The 23,539-nt window shown below is 36.5% G+C and overlaps 1 protein-coding gene across 1 annotated transcript in view; it reads left to right on the top strand.

Annotated features, from left to right (window-relative positions):
* LOC130240295 (synaptopodin-2) overlaps positions 1-23,539 on the top strand; it is a 61,053-nt gene that overhangs the window by 34,888 nt on the left and 2,626 nt on the right. Inside the window, exon 3 of the mRNA XM_056471745.1 lies at positions 10,207-11,996. Coding sequence (XP_056327720.1) covers positions 10,207-11,996 — 1,790 coding nt within the window. The remainder of the gene's footprint in view (positions 1-10,206; positions 11,997-23,539) is intronic.

Genomic DNA, 23,539 nt, shown 5'->3' on the forward strand with positions numbered 1-23,539 from the left:
TTATTAATCATAGTAGATACTAATGCATTTGTAACATCCAAACTCCTAAACATTAGTTTATGCAAAGACAGTTAACATGAACTAACAGTTAACAACTGTTAGTTTTCAACATGAGCATTACTGTAATGCATTAATTGTTCATTGTTTGTTCATGTTAGTAAAGGCAATGCAACCTTATCGTAAAGTGTTACCCATTAGCATAACATCCGACAGCGAAATCTGACCTCTAGTAATTAAAACACCTCTGTAAGTAATAAATCAAATAAAGTAATTTGGTTAATGCATAAATATTACAATGCATACTTGTTTAAGCAGAAATCTGTACTAAATTACTAGTATTGTGTTTTGCATGTGGGCTGACTCTTACCCTCATGTCAAAACTCTCCGCGTGACCGCTAGTATAGCCTCTGCTGTGTGTCCCGGTTACTCACTGTTGAATTAAGGGTTAAAGCAAAGAAAACACAGCGAGCCAGAAACGCCACACAGCAGAGACATCCTTAAAAAAGCGAAAGGAAAGCTCAGAGCTCGTCCAGTGCCCCAGTCATCAGATCACCATCACACGAAACCCGACCCACGAGCTTACATTAGAAAACTCGCGGAGCAGCAGCGAAAAGAGGCGCGTTCACGGTTCATGCAGGTACGAGAAAGTTTAGTGTGGCTTATAGACTGTTTAATGCGTGCGTGTGTGTTACGTCTTGGTTAATATGTTCTTCTAAATCATACGATGTGATGGCTTTTTTAAAGTGAGAGCAATATTTAGCAGTGAATGCAACTGAGGTAAAGTTGGTTTATATTCGTTGGCACGCTCCCTAAATTGTTTACCATGGTACTTTGAGTATTGGGTCTGAAATCAGATGTCAAAACAACATTAGCACTATTTAATCGACTGTGAACAGTGTTGTACTTTAATAGTCGTTGGCTGCTTATATAATTTCACTGTTTAGAATTTGTATTTTAATTATATTATTAAGGGGAAAGTCCTGATGTGTGATTATAAAAGCAACTGAGTGTGAATGCGTGATGTTTAAAAGTGAAAAGGTTGATGTTTGGGTTTTGCTTTTGGTTGTTTTTAAGTGATAGCAAAGTTTTAAATTGTCTTTAAAGGGATATTTTATATAAAACTTACAATTCTGTCATCATTTGCTCACCTATTGCTTGTTTAAAACTTTCTTGTTTCTATTAAACACAAAAGAAGATATTTTGAAGAATGCTGGAAACCTGTAATCATTGACTTTCACAGTATTTGTTTTTCCTACTATGGAAGTCGAAGGCTGCAGGTTTTTTTTAGTTTTTCTTCAAAAATAAAAGTGGGTATGCGAGCCAATTTTTAGCAGTGAATGCAACTGAGGTAAAGATTGGTTTATATTCACTATGTACTTGTGACATGCTGCCTATAGCGTCTACCATGATACTTTGAAAACTCGGTCTGAAATCAGATGTAAATATGACTTCAAAACAACATTAGCACTAGTTAATCGACTCTGAACAGTGTTGTACTTTGACAGTCGTTGGCTGCTTATAAGATTTCACTATTTAGAATTTGTATTGTAGTTATATTTTAAGTAGAAAGTCCAGACATGTGAATATAAAATCAACTTTACCTCAGTGTGAATGCATGATATTTAAAGACAGCAAAGTTTTATTAGTGTTTTAAGGGCTAGTTCACCCAAAACTTGCAGTTCTTCCATCTTTTGCACACCATTTGCTTGTTTAAAACTTTCTTTTTTCTAGTGGACACAAAAGAAGATATTTTGAAGAATGTTGGAAACCTGTAACCATTGACTTCCACAGTATTTGTTTTTCCTACTGCAAGTCAATGGCTACAGGTTTTTTAATCTTTCTTCAAAAAAAGGGGGTAAAAAAAGTAGATTTATATTCGTGCATTCGTTCACTTGTGGCACGTTACCTATATTGTTTACCATGGTACTTCGAGTATTCGGTCTGAAATCAGATGTCAAAACAACATTAGCACTACTTAATTGACTGTGAACAGTGTTGTACTTTAATAGTCGCTGGCTGCTTATATACTTTCACTGTTTAGAATTTGTATTTTAATTATATTATTAAGGGGAAAGTCCTGATGTGTGATTATAAAAGCAACTGAGTGTGAATGCGTGATGTTTAAAAATGAAAAGGTTGATGTTTGGGTTTTGCTTTTGGTTGTTTTTAACTGATAGCAAAGTTTTAATTCGTGTTTAAAGGGATAGTTTACCTAAAACTTAAAACTCTTGTCATCATTTGCTCACCCTTTGCTTGTTTAAAACTTTCTTGTTTCTATTAAACATAAAAGAAGATATTTTGAAGAATGCTGGAAACCTTTAACTTCCAAAAAAAAACTTCCAAAAAAAATTATTATGGAAGTCAATGGTAACAGGTTTCAAACGTTTTTCCAAATATCTTCTTTTTGTTCAACAGAAGAAACAAACTCATAAAGCTTTAAAAAAAGTAACTGTTGAGTTGAAGGAGATATTTTGAAGAAAACTGTAGTAGGAAAAACAAATACTGGGACTCAATGGTTACAGCTTTTCAGCATTCTTCAAAATATCTTCTTTTATGTTCAATGGAAAAAAGAAACTCGTAAAGAATGGAGAAAAATATTTTAAAACACAAAGGAATATATTTTGAAAAATTCTGAAAACCTGTAACCATTGACTTGCATCAAAAAACAAGTACTATGGAAGTCAATGGTTACAGGTTTCCGACATCAAAGATTTCAAAATATCTTCTTTCAATGTTCAACAGAAGAAACAAACTCATAAAGTTTTAAAACAAGTAAATGTTGAGTTGAGGAAAATATTTAGAAAAAAAAAACCCAAAAACCTCTGTAGTAGGAAAAACATACTGGAACTCAATGATTACAGGTTTTCAGCATTTTTCAAAATATCTTCATTTTATGTTTAACAGAAGAAAAAAGTGTATAAAGCTTTAAAACAAGTAACTGTTGAGTTGGAGATATTTTGAAGAAAACCCTGTAGTAGGAAAAACAAATACTTGTACTCAGTAATTACAGGTTTTCAGCATTCTTCAAAATATCTTCTTTTGTGTTTAATAGAAAAAAAGAAACTCATAAAAATGCTGAAAAATATTTTTCAACACAAAATAAGATATCTTGAAAAATGCTGAAAACCTGTAACCATTGACTTCTACAAAAACAAATACTATGGAAGTCAATGGTTACAGGTTTGAAACATTTTTCAAAATATCTTCTTTTATGTTCAACAAAAGAAACAAACTCATAAAGCTTTAAAACATGTAAATGTTGAGTTGGAGATATTTTGAAGAAAACTCTAGTAGGAAAAACAAATACTTAAATATTTTAAAACACCATATAGATGAACGTCTGTAAAGAAGGAAAATCGTTTACAGTGTGAAAGGTTTTGTTGCGTGGGCAGTCTAAATTAAGAAGAGTTTTTTTCTGGTGGAATGAACGACAGATGCACATTATTCATGCTCTATTATAATTTTATGCTATGCGATATAAAAGCTCCTTTGAGTCTAGCAAACATGCACATAAAGCAAACGGGATCGATTTATAACTCTTCATTCTTTATCTACCCTTTTAATCCTGGCAAGATGAAGACCTACCTGCTTGGATAAAGAAAAAAAAACACACTGGATTGTTTTCAAGTTTGCTGCCAAGTCTGAGGTTGAGGATTAAAGCTGAGAACTACCTCGGGGAAACCTGGAGCGGTTAATTATTCAAAGAACTATTAGGGAAGCAGATTGTGTTTATGTTGCACAGGTTAACCATGCTTGTATTAAGTAAGCGAAGCCAGTGATGTAATTGTTAACAGTCAACAGGATGATTGTGATGGTTTGTTTTCCTTTCCTGAGGCACTCAGATCTTTAAAGGGATAGTTCACACAAAGAATGAACATTTACTCACTGTTTATTCTTGCTCAATTGGTTCCAAACCTTATGAGTTTCTTTTCCCTGTAAAACACAAAAGTAGATATTTTGAAGAATGCTGAAAATGAAAATTTAGGCTACTTACTGTTCACTCATCCTCAGCTGGTTCCAAACCTTAACAGGTTTCTTTTGTTGTTGTTGTCGTTGTTGTTGAACACAGAGGAAGATATTTTGATGAATGTTGAAAACCTGTAACCATTGAGTTCCAGTATTTGTTTTTTCTACTAGAGTTTTCTTCAAAATATCTCCTTCAACTCAACAGTTACTTGTTTTAAAGCTTTATAAGTTTCTTCTGTTGAAAATTAACAGAAGATATTTTGAAAAATGTTGGAAACCTGTAACGACGGGTTCCATAGTATTTGTTTTTTTCATGGAAGTCAATAGTTACAGGTTTGTAAATATTGAAAAATAGACAGTATAGTTTTTGTCCTATTGAACACATAAGAAGACATTTTGTAGAATGCTGAAAAAATGTAATACAAATGTAGGATACTTACTGTTTAATCATCCTCAAGTGGTTCAAAACCTTTATGAGTTTCTTTTTCCTGTTGAACACAAAAGAAGATATTTTGAAGAATGCTGAAAACCTCAAACCACTGAATTCCAATAATTGTTTTTCCTACTACAGAGTTTTCTTCAAATTATCTTTTTGAAGAATGTTTACATGTTTCAAAGCTTTATGAGTTTCTTTCTTCTGTTGAACACAAAAATAAGATATTTTGAAAAATGTTGGAAACCTGTAACCATTAACTTCTATAGTATTTGTTTTCCTATTATAGAAGTCAATGGTTACAGGTTTTTAGCATTATTCAAAACATATTTTTTTGTGTTCAATAAAAAAAGATGAGTTTCTTTTTTCTATTGAACACAAAAGAAGATATTTTAAAGAATGCTGAAAAAATTTAATAAAGGTTTAGGTTACTTATTGTTTACTCATCCTCAAGTGGATCTAAACTTTTATGAGTTTCTTTTTCCTTTTGAACTCGAAAGAAGATATTTTGAAGAATGCTGAAAACCTGTAACCATGGAAAAAAACAAATACTATTGAGGTAAATGATTGCAGGTTTTCAGCATTTTCCAAAATATCTTTGGTGTTGGAAAAATATTTTTCAACATATTTTATGAGTTTCTTATGAGGCTACTGTCTGTTTACTCATCCTCAGGTGGTTCCAAATCTTTACGAGTTTATTTTTTTCGTTGAACACAAAGGATATTTCGAAGAATGCTGAAAACCTTTTACTTCCATAAAAAAACAAACACTATGGAAGTCAGTGGTTACTGGTTTTCACCATTTTTTAAAATGTCTACTTTGGTGTTGAAGAATATTTTCAGCATAATTTATGAGTGTCTTTTTTTCTATTGAACACAAAAGTAGATATTTTGAAGAATGCTGAAATAATGTAAATCATTTTTGGGAACTTACTGTTATTTAATCCTCAGGTGGTTCCAGACCTTTCTGAGTTTCTTTTTCCTGTTAAACACAAAATAAGATATTTTGAAGAATGCTGAAAACCTGTAACCTTTGACTTCCATAAAAACAAATACTATGGAAGTTAATGGTTACAGGTTTTCACCATTTTTTTAAATATCTACTTTGGTGTTGAAAAATATTTTCAGCATATTTTATGAGTGTCTTTTTCCTGTTAAACACAAAAGAAGATATTTTGAAGAATGCTGAAAAAAATTTAACCATTGACTTCCACAGTATTTGTTTTCCTACTATTAAAGTCTGTGGTTACAGTTTGTCAGCATTCTTCAAAATATCTTCTTTTGTGTTTAATGGAAAAAAATACTGAGTGTCTTTTTTCTATTAAACACAAAACAAGATATTTTGAAGAATGCTGAAAACCTGTAACCATTCACACAGTATTTGTTTTCCTACTGTGGGAGGAAATGGTTACATGTTTTCAGCATTCTTCAAAATATCTTCTTTTGTGTTTAATAAAAAAAATACTGAGTGTCTTTTTTCTATTATACACAAAAGAAGATATTTTGAAGAATGCTGAAAACCTGTAACCATTTACACAGTATTTGTTTTCCTACTGTGGAAGGAAATGGTTACAGGTTGTCAGCATTCTTCAAAATATCTTCTTATGTGTTTAACAGAAGAAACTCAAACAGGTTTGTAACAACTTAAAGAGAAGTTGCCTAAATGATGACAGCATTTTCAATTTTGTATCAATAATCCTTTTAGGCAAACTTTACAGAGACTTTGATGCAACTCTATATCACGGCAGGTCAAAGTTGAAGCATGTAAATGTAGGCTTTGTGTTGTAAGTGATGAAGTGAAGGCATGAACCTGTCAGGAAATAAAGCGATGGCTCCTGTGCTTCAGACAGATTTCTCCACATGCTGAAATCTCAAGCGGGGAATTTTCTCGGCAGTTGAGGAATGCTAAGGGAGGGACTATAGAGCCCTTGGTGAAGGAAATACTTTCTGCAGCTCGGAATGGGCCTTTTTAGCCCAGTCAATAAACCTCTGCCATTTTCAACAAACAGATGACTGTTTTTACATCCTTCTGTGCCAAACTATGCGCAGAACTGCAAAAATCAGCGCTGCGATTTATTTACGAACAATTCTCAGAGCTATAAATGTGTGAAAACATTATACGGTCGAAAAAGAGTCAGTTTGAACAGAAATCCTCATCAGCATTTCTTTTATAAGTCTGTCCGCAAACCAATGGTTCATCTATTTAGTTGGGTGACTCATGGAGGGTAGAATTTCTCAAAAGCCATGTACTAAAAGCCTTTGACTTTTAAGATAATTATACTCCCATTTGAGCGCACTGCAGCTGTGATTTAAGCTTATACAGCACCCAAAATAATCGTGACAGCCTATAAAATATAATATAATAAATGCCAAAGCGTGTCCAGTTGACGTCTCTAATAAAACAGGCCTGTGATATTATATGCATCATATTTATTTAGCCAATTAAATGAATAGTTCACCCAAAACTGAACATTTGCTTACTATTTACTTTCCCTCAAGTGGTTACAAACTTTTCTTCTGTTGAACACTAAAGAAGATACTTTGAAGAATGCTGTAAACCATTTACTTCTGTAGTAGGAAAAACAAATACTGTGGAAAGTCAGTGGTTTCCAGTGATCTTCAAAATATGTCCAACAGAAGAAAGAAACTCAAACAGTATTGGACCACGTTAAAAAGTGAGCAAATGATGATTGATTTTTCAGTTTTGGGTGAACTATCACTTTATGGGCTCTATTTTTATGATCTCGGCACAAAGTCTGAAGCGCATGGCGCAAAAGCATCAAGAATCAACTTCTGCTATTTTAAGGACAGAAATATACACTCGGGTTGTGCGTATTCTCTTAATGAGTTGTGGGGGTGTTTTGAGCATAACATGCATTAAACCAGTCAGAGTTTCATCTCTCATTCCCTTTAAGAGTCAGTTATGTAGCGCCATGGTGCATTTGCTATTTACATGGTGGACTTTGTAAGTGATAAAACTGACTGCTTCACTAGAGAGAAAACAGTTAAACAGAGCATCTGCAGCGCGAGGATAAAGAACGAGTCTCCTCTATTCAGCCTCTTTACTTTCTCTTTACTTTACTTATACTCTTTACTTTACTCCTTTACTTTCGTAGAGTACGGAAACGGTGTTGTACGCACTCCACTGAAGACTTCCATTAGTCTTCATATTTAATTTAGCTTCTTAAGCACAAAGATTTGTTTCAAAACTATTTCTAAATTCAGTTCTAATTTCCAGCAAATGAGTAAATAAACTCTATATAAAATCTCCAAAACCTGACAGGTGGACAAATCTAAACTTGTTTTTATTAAAACAGATATAAATATGCAGATAATAAATAATACTGCTAATAATAATAGCATTATACTAATGCAAATTGTCATGAATAAACTGAAAAAGCCCCCAGAGGTGAGGCATGGAGACAGCATTTTTTATATTTATATAGAAAATAATAATTTCTGTATCTTATTAATCCTTTAATTGTTTTCATTTGTAAAGATATTTCTGTATTGCTGGACATCCTGTGTGTATTAAGCAATGTGTAAGCATTTGGACCTGCATTGGCGCATACTGTAACACACTCTGCGCTGGACTTCAGAGCAGCTTTTAGTTGGTCAATGACGCTGTCTATTTCATTTATTCATTCATTCATTCATTCATTCATTCATTCATTTTGTTAATCCGGGGTCGCCACATCGGAATGAACCGCCAGCTTATCCAGCACGTTTTTACGCAGTGGATGCCCTTCCAGCCCATCTCTGGGAAACATCCCCACACACTCATTCACATTCATACACTACGGACAATTTAGCTTACCCAATTCACCTGTACCACATGTCTTTGGACTGTGGGGGAAACCGGAGCACCCGGAGGAAACCCACACAAACGCAGGAAGAACATGCAAACTCCACACAGAAACGCCAACTGACCCAGCCGAGGCTCGAACCGGCAACAACACTACCTACTGCGCCACAGCGTCGCCTCTGTCTATTTCCGTTCTTTAAAATAGCAACGTGCCATCAATGTGCCTTAACACACCTTTATTTCAGAACAGCACACTCATGAGTCCACAAAGTGGCACAAATAGATTTGCTGTTTAAATAACGTTGCGCAAACCGTAAAAATAAAAAATAGCAACAAATTGCGCCAAACACATCTTGTGTCTTAGTGGCAGCAAATGCATTTATTTATTTATTTATTTATTTATTTATTTATTTTTAAACATTTAACATTTTCAGAAGCCGTATCAGAATAAGCTTTATTGGATGTTTTTCTTGTGATTTACAGGAGCTCTGGGTACATGCATGTATACAAATATACCAACACGAGGACAGAAGGACATTTAAATAAGTGGAAAATAATAATTATGCAATTAAATATATACAGTGGGTATGGAAAGTATTCAGACCCCCTTACATTTTTCACTCTGTTATATTGCAGCCATTTGCTAAAATTAAGTTCATTTTTTCCTCAATAATGCACACACAGCACACAGCTGACAGAAAAACAGAATTTATTTAACAAGAAAAACTGAAATATCGCATGATCCTAAGTATTCAGAGCCTTTGCTCGGTATTTAGTTGAAGCAACCTTTTACACACCTGAATTTGGGCATCCTCTGCTATTACTCCTTGCAGATCTTCTCCAGTTTTGTCTGGGTGGATTGTAAACATTGGTGGACAGTCATTTTTAGGTCTGTCTAGAGATGCTCAATTGGGTTTAAGTCAGGGCTGTGGCTGCGCCATTCAAGAACAGTCATAGGCCCACACGGAATCCCGCAGATTTTTAGCCCATCATTGATTCTGTTCATTTACTTGTGTAACTGTGTACATTTATATTTATTCAGTTTATAAATTAATTTCAGTAATATTATTGACTAATGTGAATATATTTATTTGATTTATTTACAATACACCTTGTAAAGTCATTTTTTCTGTCTTTTAGTAGAGATATTATATAGAATACTCGCTTTGTTTACCAAATAACGTGGATCTAATTGGATTTACATTGTAAACATTAAATACAAGTTAAAAAGATATTATTTTTTATTTAATATATTAAGGTTTTAGCTATGATACTCCCTAAATCATTCCGCATAAATCCGCAAATTTTTAACACAATTCTGCACAGAAATGTCCGCAGATTCCGTCTGGCCTTAGTCATGGCGTACAACCACTGTACATGTGCATTTTAATTATACAATTAAATATATGCATGAGCGACGCAGTGGCGCAGTAGATAGTGCCTCACAGCAAGAAGGTCGCTGGTTCGAGCCTCGGCTTGGTCGGTTGGCGTTTCTGTGTGGATTTCCTTCAGGTGTGGGTTTCCTCCGGGTGCTCTGGTTTCTCCCGCAGTCCAAAGACATGCAGCATTGGTGAATTGGGTAGGCTAAATTGTCCATAGTGTATGAGTGTGTATGGATGTTTCCCAGAGATGAGTTGCAGTTGGAAGGGCATCCGCTGCGTAAAAACATATGCTGGATAAGCTGGCGGTTCATTCCGCTGTGGCGACCTCAGATTAATAAAGGGACTAAGCCGAAAAGAAAAAGAATGAATGAATATATGCATCTACACTGTAAAAATATTCATAAATTAGCAGTTTTTTAATTTTTCCCCATTTATTTATGCTTGTGCATTGCATTATGGGAGCTTGATATTCATTCCAACAACTTTTAACCTTGAGAAGTTTGGAATAGGGGACTTTTATTAACATTTTCAATAGTTTAAAGTGATTTATTGTCTGGGGTGGTATATTTTAAAAGCTTACATTTTCTCCAAGTTAATTGTTGTCTTGTTGTACCATTGCAGACCTCAGCCGGAGTGCCAGTTTATCTGAAAAGGAGCTAAAGGAGGCTCGGACCAAGAGTCAGATCATCGCCGCTCAGCTCCAAGCCAACTCCAGCTCAAAAGGCGTCCAACTTTTCAACCGTCGCAGACAGAGAGTCAACGCTTTCACACTCGTGAGCGTTGGAGGAGGCGGATCCGAGGCGTTCGAGAATGTAATTAATCCATCTATTGAAAGTCCACAGACATGGGACAAACCGCAGCCAACTGAGGACCAGCACGGAGAGTTGAATAACAAGATCATCAAAACAGCTCTCGCCTGGTCATCCGGAGGAATCGGCAATAATAAGAACATGGAAGACGCCGGGGAGTTTACACATGAGGATGAGGAAAGCAGACACTTTCTACCAGTCAGCGAGAAAGACGAAGAGCTCTCAGAAGAGCATGTGAAGGATGAGGATACTATTTCTACAGCCATGCAAAGATCTAGTCAAGACGGAGCTCACTATGAGGAAGTCCAGAATGGATACAGCACACACTGCAATGGAAAATCAACAACTAAACAGCCTGCTATCCTAAACAGAACAGCTCGACCGTTCTTCTCCCCGACAACAGTAGGATCTCCTAAAGCTACAAGTCCAGAAATCTCTTCCTCAGTGACGCCACAAAACTTCTCAAGCATGCACACAAGACCAATTTTCTCTCCACCGCCACCTCCTCCACCTTCATATCCGACTCCTCCTCTTCCTAGCCATCCTGAAACTCATCCTCGATCACCTAGAGCTTCTTCCTTCTACATCCGGCCTTCAGTCCCGAGGCCTGCATTTGTTCCCGAACACTTAAAAAGCGAGTCAAGACCTGTAACACCCATCAAAACAGGCATTTTGGATGAAGGAAGGGTGCGCAGAGGAACCCGCAAATCGATGTTCACCTTTCAGGAGAAGCCGACGGTGGCTCCGAGTCCTGAACTGCTTTCTTTGGTGCAGGGAACGGATGTGAAGAAGAAAGCGAAGCCGCAGCCAGACGCGGCGCAGGAAGAGGAGCTGCTGGCACTCGGAGCCGAAGCTTCCAACTTTCTAGCCAAAAACGAGGAGGAGGATATTCATGAAGAAGCTGTGGTGCCGGAGTGGGCCTCCAGTTTGAAGAGCTCCAGGACACGTGCCAGGACAGAACACAAACCCGAACAGGCACTGACCAACGCTTCAGGAAAAGGAGCTCAGCTTTTTGCCAAACGCCAATCGAGGATGGAAAAATTCGTCCATGACAGCAAGGATCTCAGATCTCCGTCTCCTACAATGTCTTTACCTCCATCATGGGTGTATCCGTCTAACATGCCCGGGCGAGTGAAGGCCATAGTGAACTCCTCCAATATAAGCGCACAGATTTCTAAAACTCTCCAAGCTCAACAAGCCACTCAGAAAAAGACCATCCCTGCCAAATCGCCAGCTCCTGCACCACCTCCCGAGGTTCCCTTAGAGAACGGCTGTACTAAAATCGAAATGGAGCTGTCTAGACATCAGCCTTATCAGCTCAGCTCATCGCTTTTTATCTTCAACCCAACGAAAGACCCGTACAGCACTCTTCCTAGATCTCCAAAACCCGTCAGTCAGTCATACTCCAGACAAACCTCCCTCCCTACAAGCCCATCACCGTACACGTCATCCTCCTATCGCTCAGCTCATTGTTTTTCTCCTCCCATGACGCCTCAAACCGCAGGATCCGTCAGTTCTCCTGAACGTGTGGCTTCACCTCGGTCTAACGTTCAAGCTCCACGTCCTGCATTCTCCGCTAAAAAAGCTGGCATCGCCCCACAGGTGTGGAAACCTTCTTCATTCTTTTAAACCTTTCCTTCTCCTTTTGTGCTATTCAGACCAAAGTATATCGAAACTAGACATATGATGATATTCAGTAAGTCAATATATTGTGATAATGAACGCTGTGAAGGTGTACTGAAATGAAGGTTTATACAGTGCGCACTTAAAAATACAGACAATAATTATTTAATATTTCAACTTAATGAATATTCAGGTTGTTGTATTAGTGGTTGTATTAGTGGCAGCAGATGCTTATATATATAGGTTCAGTGTTTCCTCTAGGATTTTTTCCAACTGTGGCGGCAGGCCTTTTTACACAGATCTACTAACTACCTATGGCGTTATTTCAATGACAAATGTCGTGAGCGCAGTATTACGAGTCGAGATCGCATTCATGTAATAGCCTGCAGCAGGGGTCACCAATCTCAGTCCTGGAGGGCCGGTGTCCCTGCAGGGTTTAGCTCCAACTTGCCTCAACACACCTGCCTGGATGTTTCAAGTACACCTAGTAAGACCTTGATTAGCTTGTTCAGGTGTGTTTGATTAGAGTTGGAGCTAAAATCTGCAGGACACCGGCCCTCCAGGAACAAGTTTGGTGACCACTGGCCTACAGCATGCGAATCTCTTTGCTTGCGAGCCGATTTCCTCTGCTCGTGCACAAAGCTTCTTGCGCGCCTTCAAATACGCGCTGCTCAAGCGCAGACAGTGTTGCCTGATTGGGCAGTTTTCTTTTTTTTTTTTTTGTAGGTAAATAGTGACACAAGCGGGTAGTAAAAATTTGGGCGGTTTTGCAATGGCGTGCCTGCCAGCCCCGGTTTACCCTCATAAATCTGTTTTGATCTCTCAAAGAGATGCTATAGCCCCCGTTCTTCGCATACGTATGCTTAGAACAGTGTATAAACGCTTGTGATCTCGACAGCTTTTGGGCTGGAAACAGTCAGCATCATCTGGCAACACTGAGCGCAGATCTTCTTGTGCGCTCTCAAATAAACGCTGCTGAGGTGTGATTTATTGCGTTTATGTAGCGAGTATGTCTCCAACATTTATTAGATTTGCTAGGAATATTTATGAATGTCTCCAATAGACCTACAGAGCGATATTAATGCGTCCTGAAGTAAAGTGAAACAGCTATACGTCGTGTTTTTCTGGCATCACGCACCTGCCAGTCAGCCAGTCAATCAGCCAGCACGTAACCTTAAAGGGTTAAACAAATGACGCACAGCACTACTACAGTCGGTTACAGAAAAATTTACGCTGTTATAATTCACTTACCCTTTAATATTTTTTAGTGCGATTATCACCCGCTATTAAAAAAATAAAATGTTTTGAATGAGAAGCTGTCATGTAGCCGTGGCGGGATGAATTTTGGCGTGGCGCTCCACCAAGGAAGAATGTATGTAGCGGAAACCATGAGGTTTATGCACAAGTGTATTTATTTTCAAACGTTTTCAGATTCAGATTGAGCTTTATTAGGATTTTTTTAAAGAAATGTTGGTGGTTTACAGGAGCTAACACATTAACACAAGAGGACAGAAGGACATTTAAATAAGTGGAAAATAAATTAAAAAATCGACGTGGTCTTTGTGCAATATGTGCTTTGACTTGTTTAACTGTACAAATAAGACATAAAATTAAAGATTAAGATCATAAGATCATTGTTACGTCCTTTTAGATGTTAATATTAATCTAAGGGTATTTGACATAACATATAATAGTTGAGTGTGTGTGTAACAAATGGAGAGAGAAAGAAACGACTGAAGAACCAAATATCACTGCAATTGTTTATTGCCCATACTTCCAGTGAAATTATATTATACAGTGAAAGAAATATATTTACAATAAATAAATGATGAATTACCTGTGGGAAGAGGAAGTAGTTAGATGTGCTTAAATCAAAGAAATAAATATAACAAAACTCAGTAACTGTTTTCAACAAACTAAACTAAATATGAAAAGAAAAGCATGAAAAAAAAAACCATCTTCAATGTACTAAACATCTTACCTAAACATAACAAACACATACATACACAAAGCAGCACACTCTCCTGAACCTAATCAACTAATACAAAAGATAAATCTCGGTGTTATATATGAATATCGCGTGACTTACTCACTCCTACAACCTCTCCGAGGTATCACTCAAATACATCGGTTAACTGGACAAGTTCACAAGCAAACGCATTGCACTTTCAGATCTCAAAATTTTAGATAAGAGAATTAACCAACATTCTCTCAGACTAGCCCTCGCAAGAGAGACCGTCCTCACAGAGACCCACAGAAAGAGTAAGAGCGAGAAGAAGCGAGAGATGGAAAGAGATAGAGATCGCCATCGCAGTTTGGGCTCGGCTTTTAATCAATACGCCGACCAGCGATTGGTGGCGCATACTCAGCGTCAGCGGCCAACGTCATCAACACGAAATGCGGATCCTCCAATGCCGTTCGTACCTGTAACACACGCATGGAACGACACACCCACATACCAACAAACGCACAAACATATCCAAAATACGTTCTGCAAGCGAACGTAACAATCATAATATAAGAATATGTATTTACAAATAAGCTGGCAAATTTACATAATGTATTGGTTACAGAAATCCTTAACAGTGAGGGTACTGTGTTGTTTATTAGCATGTTTTTATGCCTGGATACTTTTAATTTTCACATGTGAATCTGGCCTACGGCATCGAAAATGTCTGTCTAGTTCATTAACCCTTTACTGTAGGGCATTTGTTAACATCAGTTAATTAAACCAAAGTCAATGTATTGACTTTGATGTTAATTTCTTAGTCGAAAGATTTAAATCAACCATTGTAATTGTTTTATTAAAGGGCTCCTATTTACCTCTTTTTCGAAATTTAATATAAGTATTTTGGGTCTCCAGAATGTGTCTGAAGTTTCAGCTCAAAACACCCATCAGATTATTTAATATAGCTTTCAGTACATTAGAATTCTTTACTCTAAACACTATGCAGATGTTTTTGTGGCCTGTGCCTTTAATGCTAGTTCTCCCCACCCACCGCTCCCACGTGCCTGTTAGAGTGTGCCTCAATCTCTGCACAGTGCCAGACATGAAGGAAGCAGATTTCACGTAATGTTTGTGAGACATACTGCAGTAAGAACTTTCCCAATGATTATTATTGACGTACAACATAAACCTGATTTAACGTCCACAACCTGGGGTTGAAGCGTCTTCTTTTATAATTGTACTGACATGCGACTGTGGTAATGAAGTAAAGACTGTAAAATTGCTGTAATTCATTAACATGCACAGATTTAAAAACGTTTTTAACTTGTGAAACTCACTCTTGATCACATTTGATGATGATTGATGATCACAGACAGCTGAACAGATCTTTTAATCTCAGTTTTGTTTTGATTATACACGTTACTACGGAGACATGTTAATACGTGGCTGGAAATCAGTTCTGTGGGCGGGGAAACCACACTCCTACATCACGTTGCGGTCGGCCTCAAAATGGCAGGCATTTAGATCCTATTTTAGCATCAGGAATATTTTAAAAAAGAGACTTACTGTGTTTCTATCACCCCAATATGACTGAGGACACACAATACCTACACGCAGTTCTGTCTAAACGGGTTACAAAGAGGATTTTCATCATAGGTGCCCTTTAAATGCAATTAATTATTAATAAAATTCAGTTTAATTTTTTTTATTAAAATATAACTGTATAATTACGTGCATACAGGGGCTTAGCGGACATCTTAAAAGTGGGGGGGGCAGCTGTATGAGATCATGCGTTCATATAATTATTAATCACCTGTTTCTAAATGGTCTTTGTCTAAAAGAAACGGGGACGTATCCCCCCCGTCCCCCCCGGTTGCTACGCCCCTGCTTACATATATGTTTCTTTATTTAACCAGATAAGAAACCCATTGAGATCAAGATCTCATTTACAAGGGTGACCTGGCCAAGAGGTCAGCAACACACGACTTATAAAAAAAATAAAATAATAATAATAATATTAATATAAATAGAAAATTAATATTGTATAAAAATACAGTTCAGTTGTTCAGCTTTACCACATTTCAATATATTAAGCTACCGGTGCTAGCTAGTTTGTTAAAACCAACAGTCAGCTTATTTGCCCAATAAAGTATGCGGCCAACAAGCCAGAAAACTAAAATCTGTAATATAAAATTTAAAAAAATACAAAAAGTAAAGGAGTAAGGAAACACTAAGACGTGTGCGCAGCCATCTTGGGGGCGTACTTACTGCTGAATTTAATGCATTAACTAAACTTTACTAATGAGACCTTCACTTTACTATATTTATCATCTTTTTGTGATTTAATTTGGTTGAAATTTGATTTACTTTGAACACGTACAATAAAGCAATACTATCTTGTTTGAACCTTAGGTCAAAATTATAATTGTTTAATAATTGTTTAATTGCAATAGTAACATATACCTTAATTAAAGCTTCAACAATTAATCAAGGTATACATTACTGCTGCAAAGAAGAAAATTTGACACCGGCCAAAGCCTAATTGAAAGGTATCGATCCAACTCGAAAAAATAGCAATAGGAAACCATAAATATTGCACATTTGGTTTTAATGTTTTTGTTGTTGTTGTTGTTTGTTTATTGCATGGGGAGGCAATAAATGTCCCAGATTGTGTGGTTCATGCATTGGCCACCAGAGGGCGGTAAATGAAACTTCACTTTTTCCCTTTCTTTCTTTCTTTTATAAATCAAGACGTTGTAATTTACTGCAGCTGTGAGTTCCAGAACTACTTTTGTGCTCATGCCAGATGTATTTTAGGTACAAAACCAGTGCGTCTTTTTCCAGCGCTCGCCTCCAAGTGTTCAGGTTGGAGTTGGTACGGTCTCATAAAGCACTTTAGCAGATGGTGTCTTGCCTTTTATGATCTACGACATATAATTTAATCCTGTGAGCTGTACGAAGCGAGGGCCTCCGTATTTCATGGCACAGCACCTGCACTTTTCTCCTTCCTAATTAGTTCTGTATGCTTTTCTTTGATTATTGGTGTAGTTTACAGCCTGCATGCTGCGTGACAGTATATGTACTTTTAATATAGTGTGCATAGACTGCAGGCTTCAATATAAAGCCATTACTTTGAGTTTAGTAGTCATACATCGTTTTTTATTTGCTTCATGCTGTCTATTTCTAGCCTTGATGTTTTCCTCTTTTTGATTTTGTCCACTCTGTTTCATTAAAACAATGTCTCTGATCTGTCTCTGGTCTTCATTCTGTATCATCTTCTTTTCTTGACTTGTCTTCTGAATTTCCTGTGTGGATATCTTCTGTTTTCAGCGTCTCTCTTCATACTTGTTTTTATTTTGTGTGTGTGTGTGTGTGTGTGTGTGTGTGTAGTAGTAATGGTTGACTTCATAGCACCGCATCACGGATCTCCCAAAACGTTTTGAATCACTGATGATTTACTTGTTTCAAAGCTTTGTGAGTTTCTTTCTTCTGTTGAACACAAAAGAAGATATTTTGAAAAATGTTGGAAACCTGTAACCACCTGTAAACCCTCCTGATAGACCAGAGACTCTCTGGTATTTTACAATTCCATCTCACTATCATCCTGTAAAGGTATTTTCCCCTATTTCTCCTGTACTTTCAATCTTTCTATGAAGGGTGGCAATAAACATCAGAGTCAATACTCCCTGTATGCAACCCATACCGCCGAACCACCAGGGGGCGCCTCTTGCTCTTAAATGGCAATTTGTGCTTTTCATTTAATTTAGATTAAAAAAGCTTTGAAATAATTATAAAAATGGCGGCATTCCCTTTCTTTCCATGACAGGCACCGTTGTCCCTCCTAGGCAGTCCTCAAAATAGTTAGGTTATGTAGTGGTACATAGATGCTGTTTCCCAAATGAATTCTGTACATGCGATTTGAAGTGGAGTGAAAGTTTGGGTTTTGGGTGAACAGATATGCACACATAATAATAATAATGACATCTAAACATGTCGATCTTTTAAACACAACAGATTTTGTCTTAAAGAGCATAAACAGTTAGGAAAGCAGTCGAATGCTTTCATTATGGATCTGTGCAGGAGATTAGTTGCTGCCACCTCGTCAGCTAATTTTACGATTTAAAGCTGAGGCGTGTTTTTGGAGACCCTCCTCCACCCCAGCTCCACCTGTGTTAGATCTGCTATGGGGGTAACATATGTATGTTTGCAGCAGCAGCGGCATGTCTGTGTTTATACGATCAGTAGCAGGTACTCTGTACTTGCAGCAGTGTTGCAGACTGCCAAGACCAAATACATCAACATTGCATTATAAACATTCATTACCATACTAAATCCCGAGAGTGGTCATGACAGAAAACATATTACTTATCACCATTTCTACTGTTTATTTACAATAAAACTGCTCCAATGGGTGGGATATGCCTGTAACCATTGACTCCCACAGTATTTGGTTTTCCTACTATGGAAGTCAATGGTTACCGGTTTTCAGCATTCTTCAAAATATCTTCTTTTGTGTTCAACAGAAGAAACTCATAAATGTTTCAGAACTACTCTAGGGAAATTAATAGTACTGTATGTAATTTTTTTCTTTGTGTGTGAACTACTACTTTAATGTTTAAGTATGTTAACGATAAACAAAGTGCATCTGATAGGTTATACTTTCAAAACGTTGAGTCTTTTTGTTAATCAATATTATCTTCTTTTCGTGACTAATCTTCTGAATTTCTTGTGTTGATTTCCTCTGTTTTTAGCATCACTCGTAATACTTTTTTTTTGTATAGTAGTGATGGTTGATTATACTTCATCATGGATCTCCCAGAACTTTTTGAATCATTGTTTTGAATCACTAAACATTTACTTGTTTCAAAGCTTTATGAGCTTCTTTCTTCTGTTGAACACAAATGAAGATATTTTGAAAAATGTTGAAAACCTGTAACCATTGACTCCCACAGTATTTGGTTTTCCTACTATGGAAGTCAATGGTTACAGGTTTTCAGCATTCTTCAAAATATCTTCTTTTGTGTTCAACAGAAGAAACTCATAAAGTTTTAGAACTACTCGAGGGAAAATAATAGTATGCCGTTTTTTGTTTGTGTGTGAACTATTACTTTAATGTTTAATTATGTCAACGATAAACAAAGTGCATCTGATAGGTTATACACTTAAAACTTTGAGTCTTTTTAATCAATATTATCTTCTTTTCTTGACTAATCTTCTGAATTTCTTGTGTTGATTTCCTCTGTTTTTAGCATCTCTCGTAATACTTTTTTTTTAGTAGTGATATTTGATTATGGTAGTACTTCATCATGGATCTCCCAAAACTTTTTGAATCATTGTTTTGAATCACTAAACATTTACTTGTTTCAAAGCTTTATGAGCTTCATTCTTCTGTTGAACACGAATGAAGATATTTTGAAAAATGTTGAAAACCTGTAACCATTGACTTCCACAGTATTTGATTTTCCTACCATGGATGTCAATGGTTACCGGTTTTCAGATTTCTTCAAAATATCTTCTTTTGTGTTCAACAGAAGAAACTCTTAAAGCTTTAAAACAAGTAAACCACTGGTTTGTACCACTGAGATTTAATAGTCAGTCATTTTTGGGTGAACTATCTCTTTAGTGTTTAATTCTATTAGTGATAAACTAGGTGCATTTCATAGATTATACCTTTAATTTAACTGTGTTTGAAAAAGCCAATTTTAATCCTTGTTTTTGTTACATTTACAACGTTTTAAGCAGCAGCTGGTGTTTCAAACTCTTCGAAATAGTGAATAATTTAGCAGAGCGATTGATTCAATTGTTTTGAAGCTTTAAAAAGCTGAATGCAGAAACATCAAATTTTCCAAAACGGTTAGCCAAGCTTACGATTACATTACATATTTGGAATCATCAATAAAATTAAATTTATCATTTCAAAATGTTCGAATCAAACAAAATCGGCGTATTTTCAGGTTGCCCGAGCTAATGCGCATGCTTACTCGAAAAGGAACGAGATCACGACACCAACCTCATTTATGTTACACATTATCATCCTCTGGATAATGATCGCCGGATCGCACTGCTCTTCTGAAGTGATCCGCAACTCGGTCTTGATGGTGAATCTTCCCCAGAAATGAAAGAGACTCTTTGCTTACAAGTGTGTTGGAGTTTGAGTAGTTGCTGTCATGTGATGTGCGTTTGACAGGACAGACTGTACCTTGCGTTCATTTCATACAGATTACAAAACCAGAAAGTTTTGTTTTCAAGTGTACCTTGTTCTTTTAACAGTAGAGATTTCAAGCTTCATGTAGATTTATTTTGTCTGTGAATCAAGTATTGACTGAGATTCCAATGCGTTTTTGATGTCTGATACGAGCTTCACCCTTGGAGAAACATCTATAGCGATCGATGATTGGCTCCTGTACTAGTGGGCGGGGCTTCATTCGCCATATTGACCGTTACACTTTTCCCCATTCAAAACTATACCAGTGACACGTCTTGTGTATTCTATAGTCTTTGTTTCTGTATACTAATGAGTATCCCAGACCATCTTTCCCACACCGAGATGTTGTCATCTACACAAATGCACTAACAAAACAAGAATATGTGTATCAGAGCTGCCCGCCGTGTGGTTCTCTGACCCAAAATGAAATTAGAAACCGTTTTTAGCGCCGACTGAATATGCATGTGCCCTACACATTCCTGAACTGCCCCGAAAACACACACATTTGTGCTAAAAACCCCTGCGGGCTTGAGCTTTAGGCGAACGGCCTGACCTCTGACCTCCCTCATGCTTGGAAAAACACATTTAGTGGAGTTGAAAACATAGCCAGCGGCCTCAGCACTGCTAATTTATTAAAAAAGTGTGTTCAGCAGATGCTTAAAGAGCTAGTTCACTCCAAAAAATGTATTTTGTCATCATTTACTTGTTGCAAACCTTTATGAGCTTCTATCTTCTGTTAAACACAAAAGAAGATATTTTGAAGAATGTTGAAAACCTGTAACTATTGACTTTCACAGTATTTGATCATTTCTATTTTGGAAGTCAGTGGTTATCGGTTTTCAGCATTATATTTAATTATATTAGTGATAAACTAAGTGCATTCAATAGAATGTACTGTATATATGTGTAGAGAATATCCTGACCTCTGACCTCCCTCATGCTTGGAAAAACACATTTGCTGGAGGTGAAATCATACCCAGCGGCCTCAGCACTGCAAATGCATTTAAAAAGTGTGTTCGGCAGATGCTTAAAGGGCTAGTTCACCTAAACATTAAATTCTGTCTTCATTTATTCAACATTTACTTGTTTCTTTTTTCTGTTAAACACAAAAGAAGATATTTTGAAGAATGTTGGAAACCTGTAACCATTGACTTCCACAGTATTTGTTTTTCCTTGTATGGAAGTCAGTGGTTACAGGTTTTCAGCATTCTTCAAAATATCTTCTTTTGCGTCAACAGAAGAAAGAAACTCAGGTTTGTAACCACTTGCTTGATTAATAGTCAGTTTTTTTCATTTCTGGATGAACTGTTGCTTTAATATTTAATTATATTAGTGATAAACTAAGTACATTTAATAGATTGTATATAGAGAACGTTTTGACCTTTGACCTCCCTCATGCTTGGAGAAACACATTTGCTGGAGGTGAAAACATAGCCAGTGGCCTCAGCACTGCTAATGCATTAAAAAAGTGTGTTCGGTAGATGCTTAAAGGGCTAGTTCACCCCATAAAATGTAATTCTGTCATCATTTACTCAACATTTACTTGTTTCAAATCTTTATGAGTTTCTTTCTTCCGTTAAACACAAAAGAAGGTATTTAGAAAAATGTTGGAAATCTGTAGTCATTGGCTTCCACAGTATTTGTTATTTCTATTATTGCATTCTATTTCAGCATTTTTCAAAATATCTTCTTTTGTGTTTAACAGAAGAAAGAAACTCATCAAGGTCTGTAACCACTTGCAGGAGATTAATAATCAGTTTTTTTTCTTCATTTTTGTGTGAACTGTCCCTTTAATATTAAATTATATTAGTGATAAACTAAGTGCATTTAATAGAATATAGAGAGAGAGAGAACATCCAGACCTTTGACCTCCCTCATGCTTGGAGAAACACATTTGCTGTAGGTGAAAACACACCCAGCAGCCTCAGCACTGCTACTGCATTAAAAAAGTGTTCGGCAGATGCTTAAAGGGCTAGTTCACCACCAGAAATTGTATTTTGTCATCATTTACTCTTTCCAAACCTTTATGAGCTTCTTTCTTCTGTTAAACACAAAAGAAGATATTTTGAAGAATGTTGGAAACCTGTAACCATTGACTTTCACAGTAGCCTACTATTATTTTTAGCATTCTTCAAAATATCTTCTTTTGTGTTTAACAGAAGAAAGAAGCTCTTAAAGGTTTGTAACCACTTGCAGGAGATTAATAGTCAGTATTTATTTTTTCCTTTTTGTGTGAACTGTCCCTTTAATATTTAATTATATTAGTGATAAACTAAGTGCATTTAATAGAATATATGTAGAGAACAACCTGACCTCTGACCTCCCTCATGCTTGGAGAAACACATTTGCTGGAGGTGAAAACACACCCAGCAGCCTCCGAATGCATATCTCAGTAAAGGTTAGTGATGTTGGCAGTGTTTGCAAGATGGCATGATATCCTGGTGTGCTGGGAAACTACTCAGAGTTCGGACGAGAATAAACAGTGTGTGCATGATATCGATGGCGTTACATCTGAAGTTGCATGCTGGTGTGTTTCAGTGGCGCGTGTTTACAGGCTAATCTTTCCCAAATGTTTTCAAAATGTTGCATTGTGAGCTGATAGAGGTTTTACAATAAGGTTTCATTAGTTACTGTATTTATGAACATGAAATAACTCTAGTACAGCATTTATTAATCATATTTCAACATTTACTAAAGCATTATTAACATCCAAATGTATGCTTGTTAACATTAGTTAATGCACTGTGAGTTAACATGAACTAACAATGAACAATCATTAACTAACACAAGCAAATACTGTAATAAATGCATTGTTTGTTCATCTTAGTAAATGCATTAGCTAACATGAACTAATACAACCTTATTGTATAGTGTGACAAAGGCATGATATCTCTTTTTCTTTGCACTAACATTAATCTCTGTCTGTGTGTTTGACCAGCATGCTTGTGAGAAATGAATCATGACATATAATGCAGGGCTCAGCAAGGATCAGAGTTTTTCAGCCAGGATTGACACATGCTCTGTTGGATTTTTTGAGGTCATGTGCGCATTACGCTCGTCAAAGTTTTAACTTTATCAGCTAAATAAAATTATCCAGCTAGCTGTACATCATCATCTGGCCTGAAAATGCGTTTATTTACTTAATTATATAATTAGATAGCATAGATTGTGAAGAAAACCTGAAATAAGATAAACAAAATTTAGTTCATGTCTTTCAAAATGTTTTCATGCTTCATAATTTCATGCTTAATATAAGGTTAAAATGTAAATTTTCAGTATGAACGCACATCTGAATTGGTCATTTATGTTCCTGTCTATATGATTTAGCTACAATAATCATGACAATCTCGTAAAGGACGACTCACAAAC

The sequence above is a fragment of the Danio aesculapii genome, chromosome 14, assembly GCF_903798145.1.
Source record: "Danio aesculapii chromosome 14, fDanAes4.1, whole genome shotgun sequence".
Lineage (NCBI taxonomy): Eukaryota > Metazoa > Chordata > Actinopteri > Cypriniformes > Danionidae > Danio > Danio aesculapii.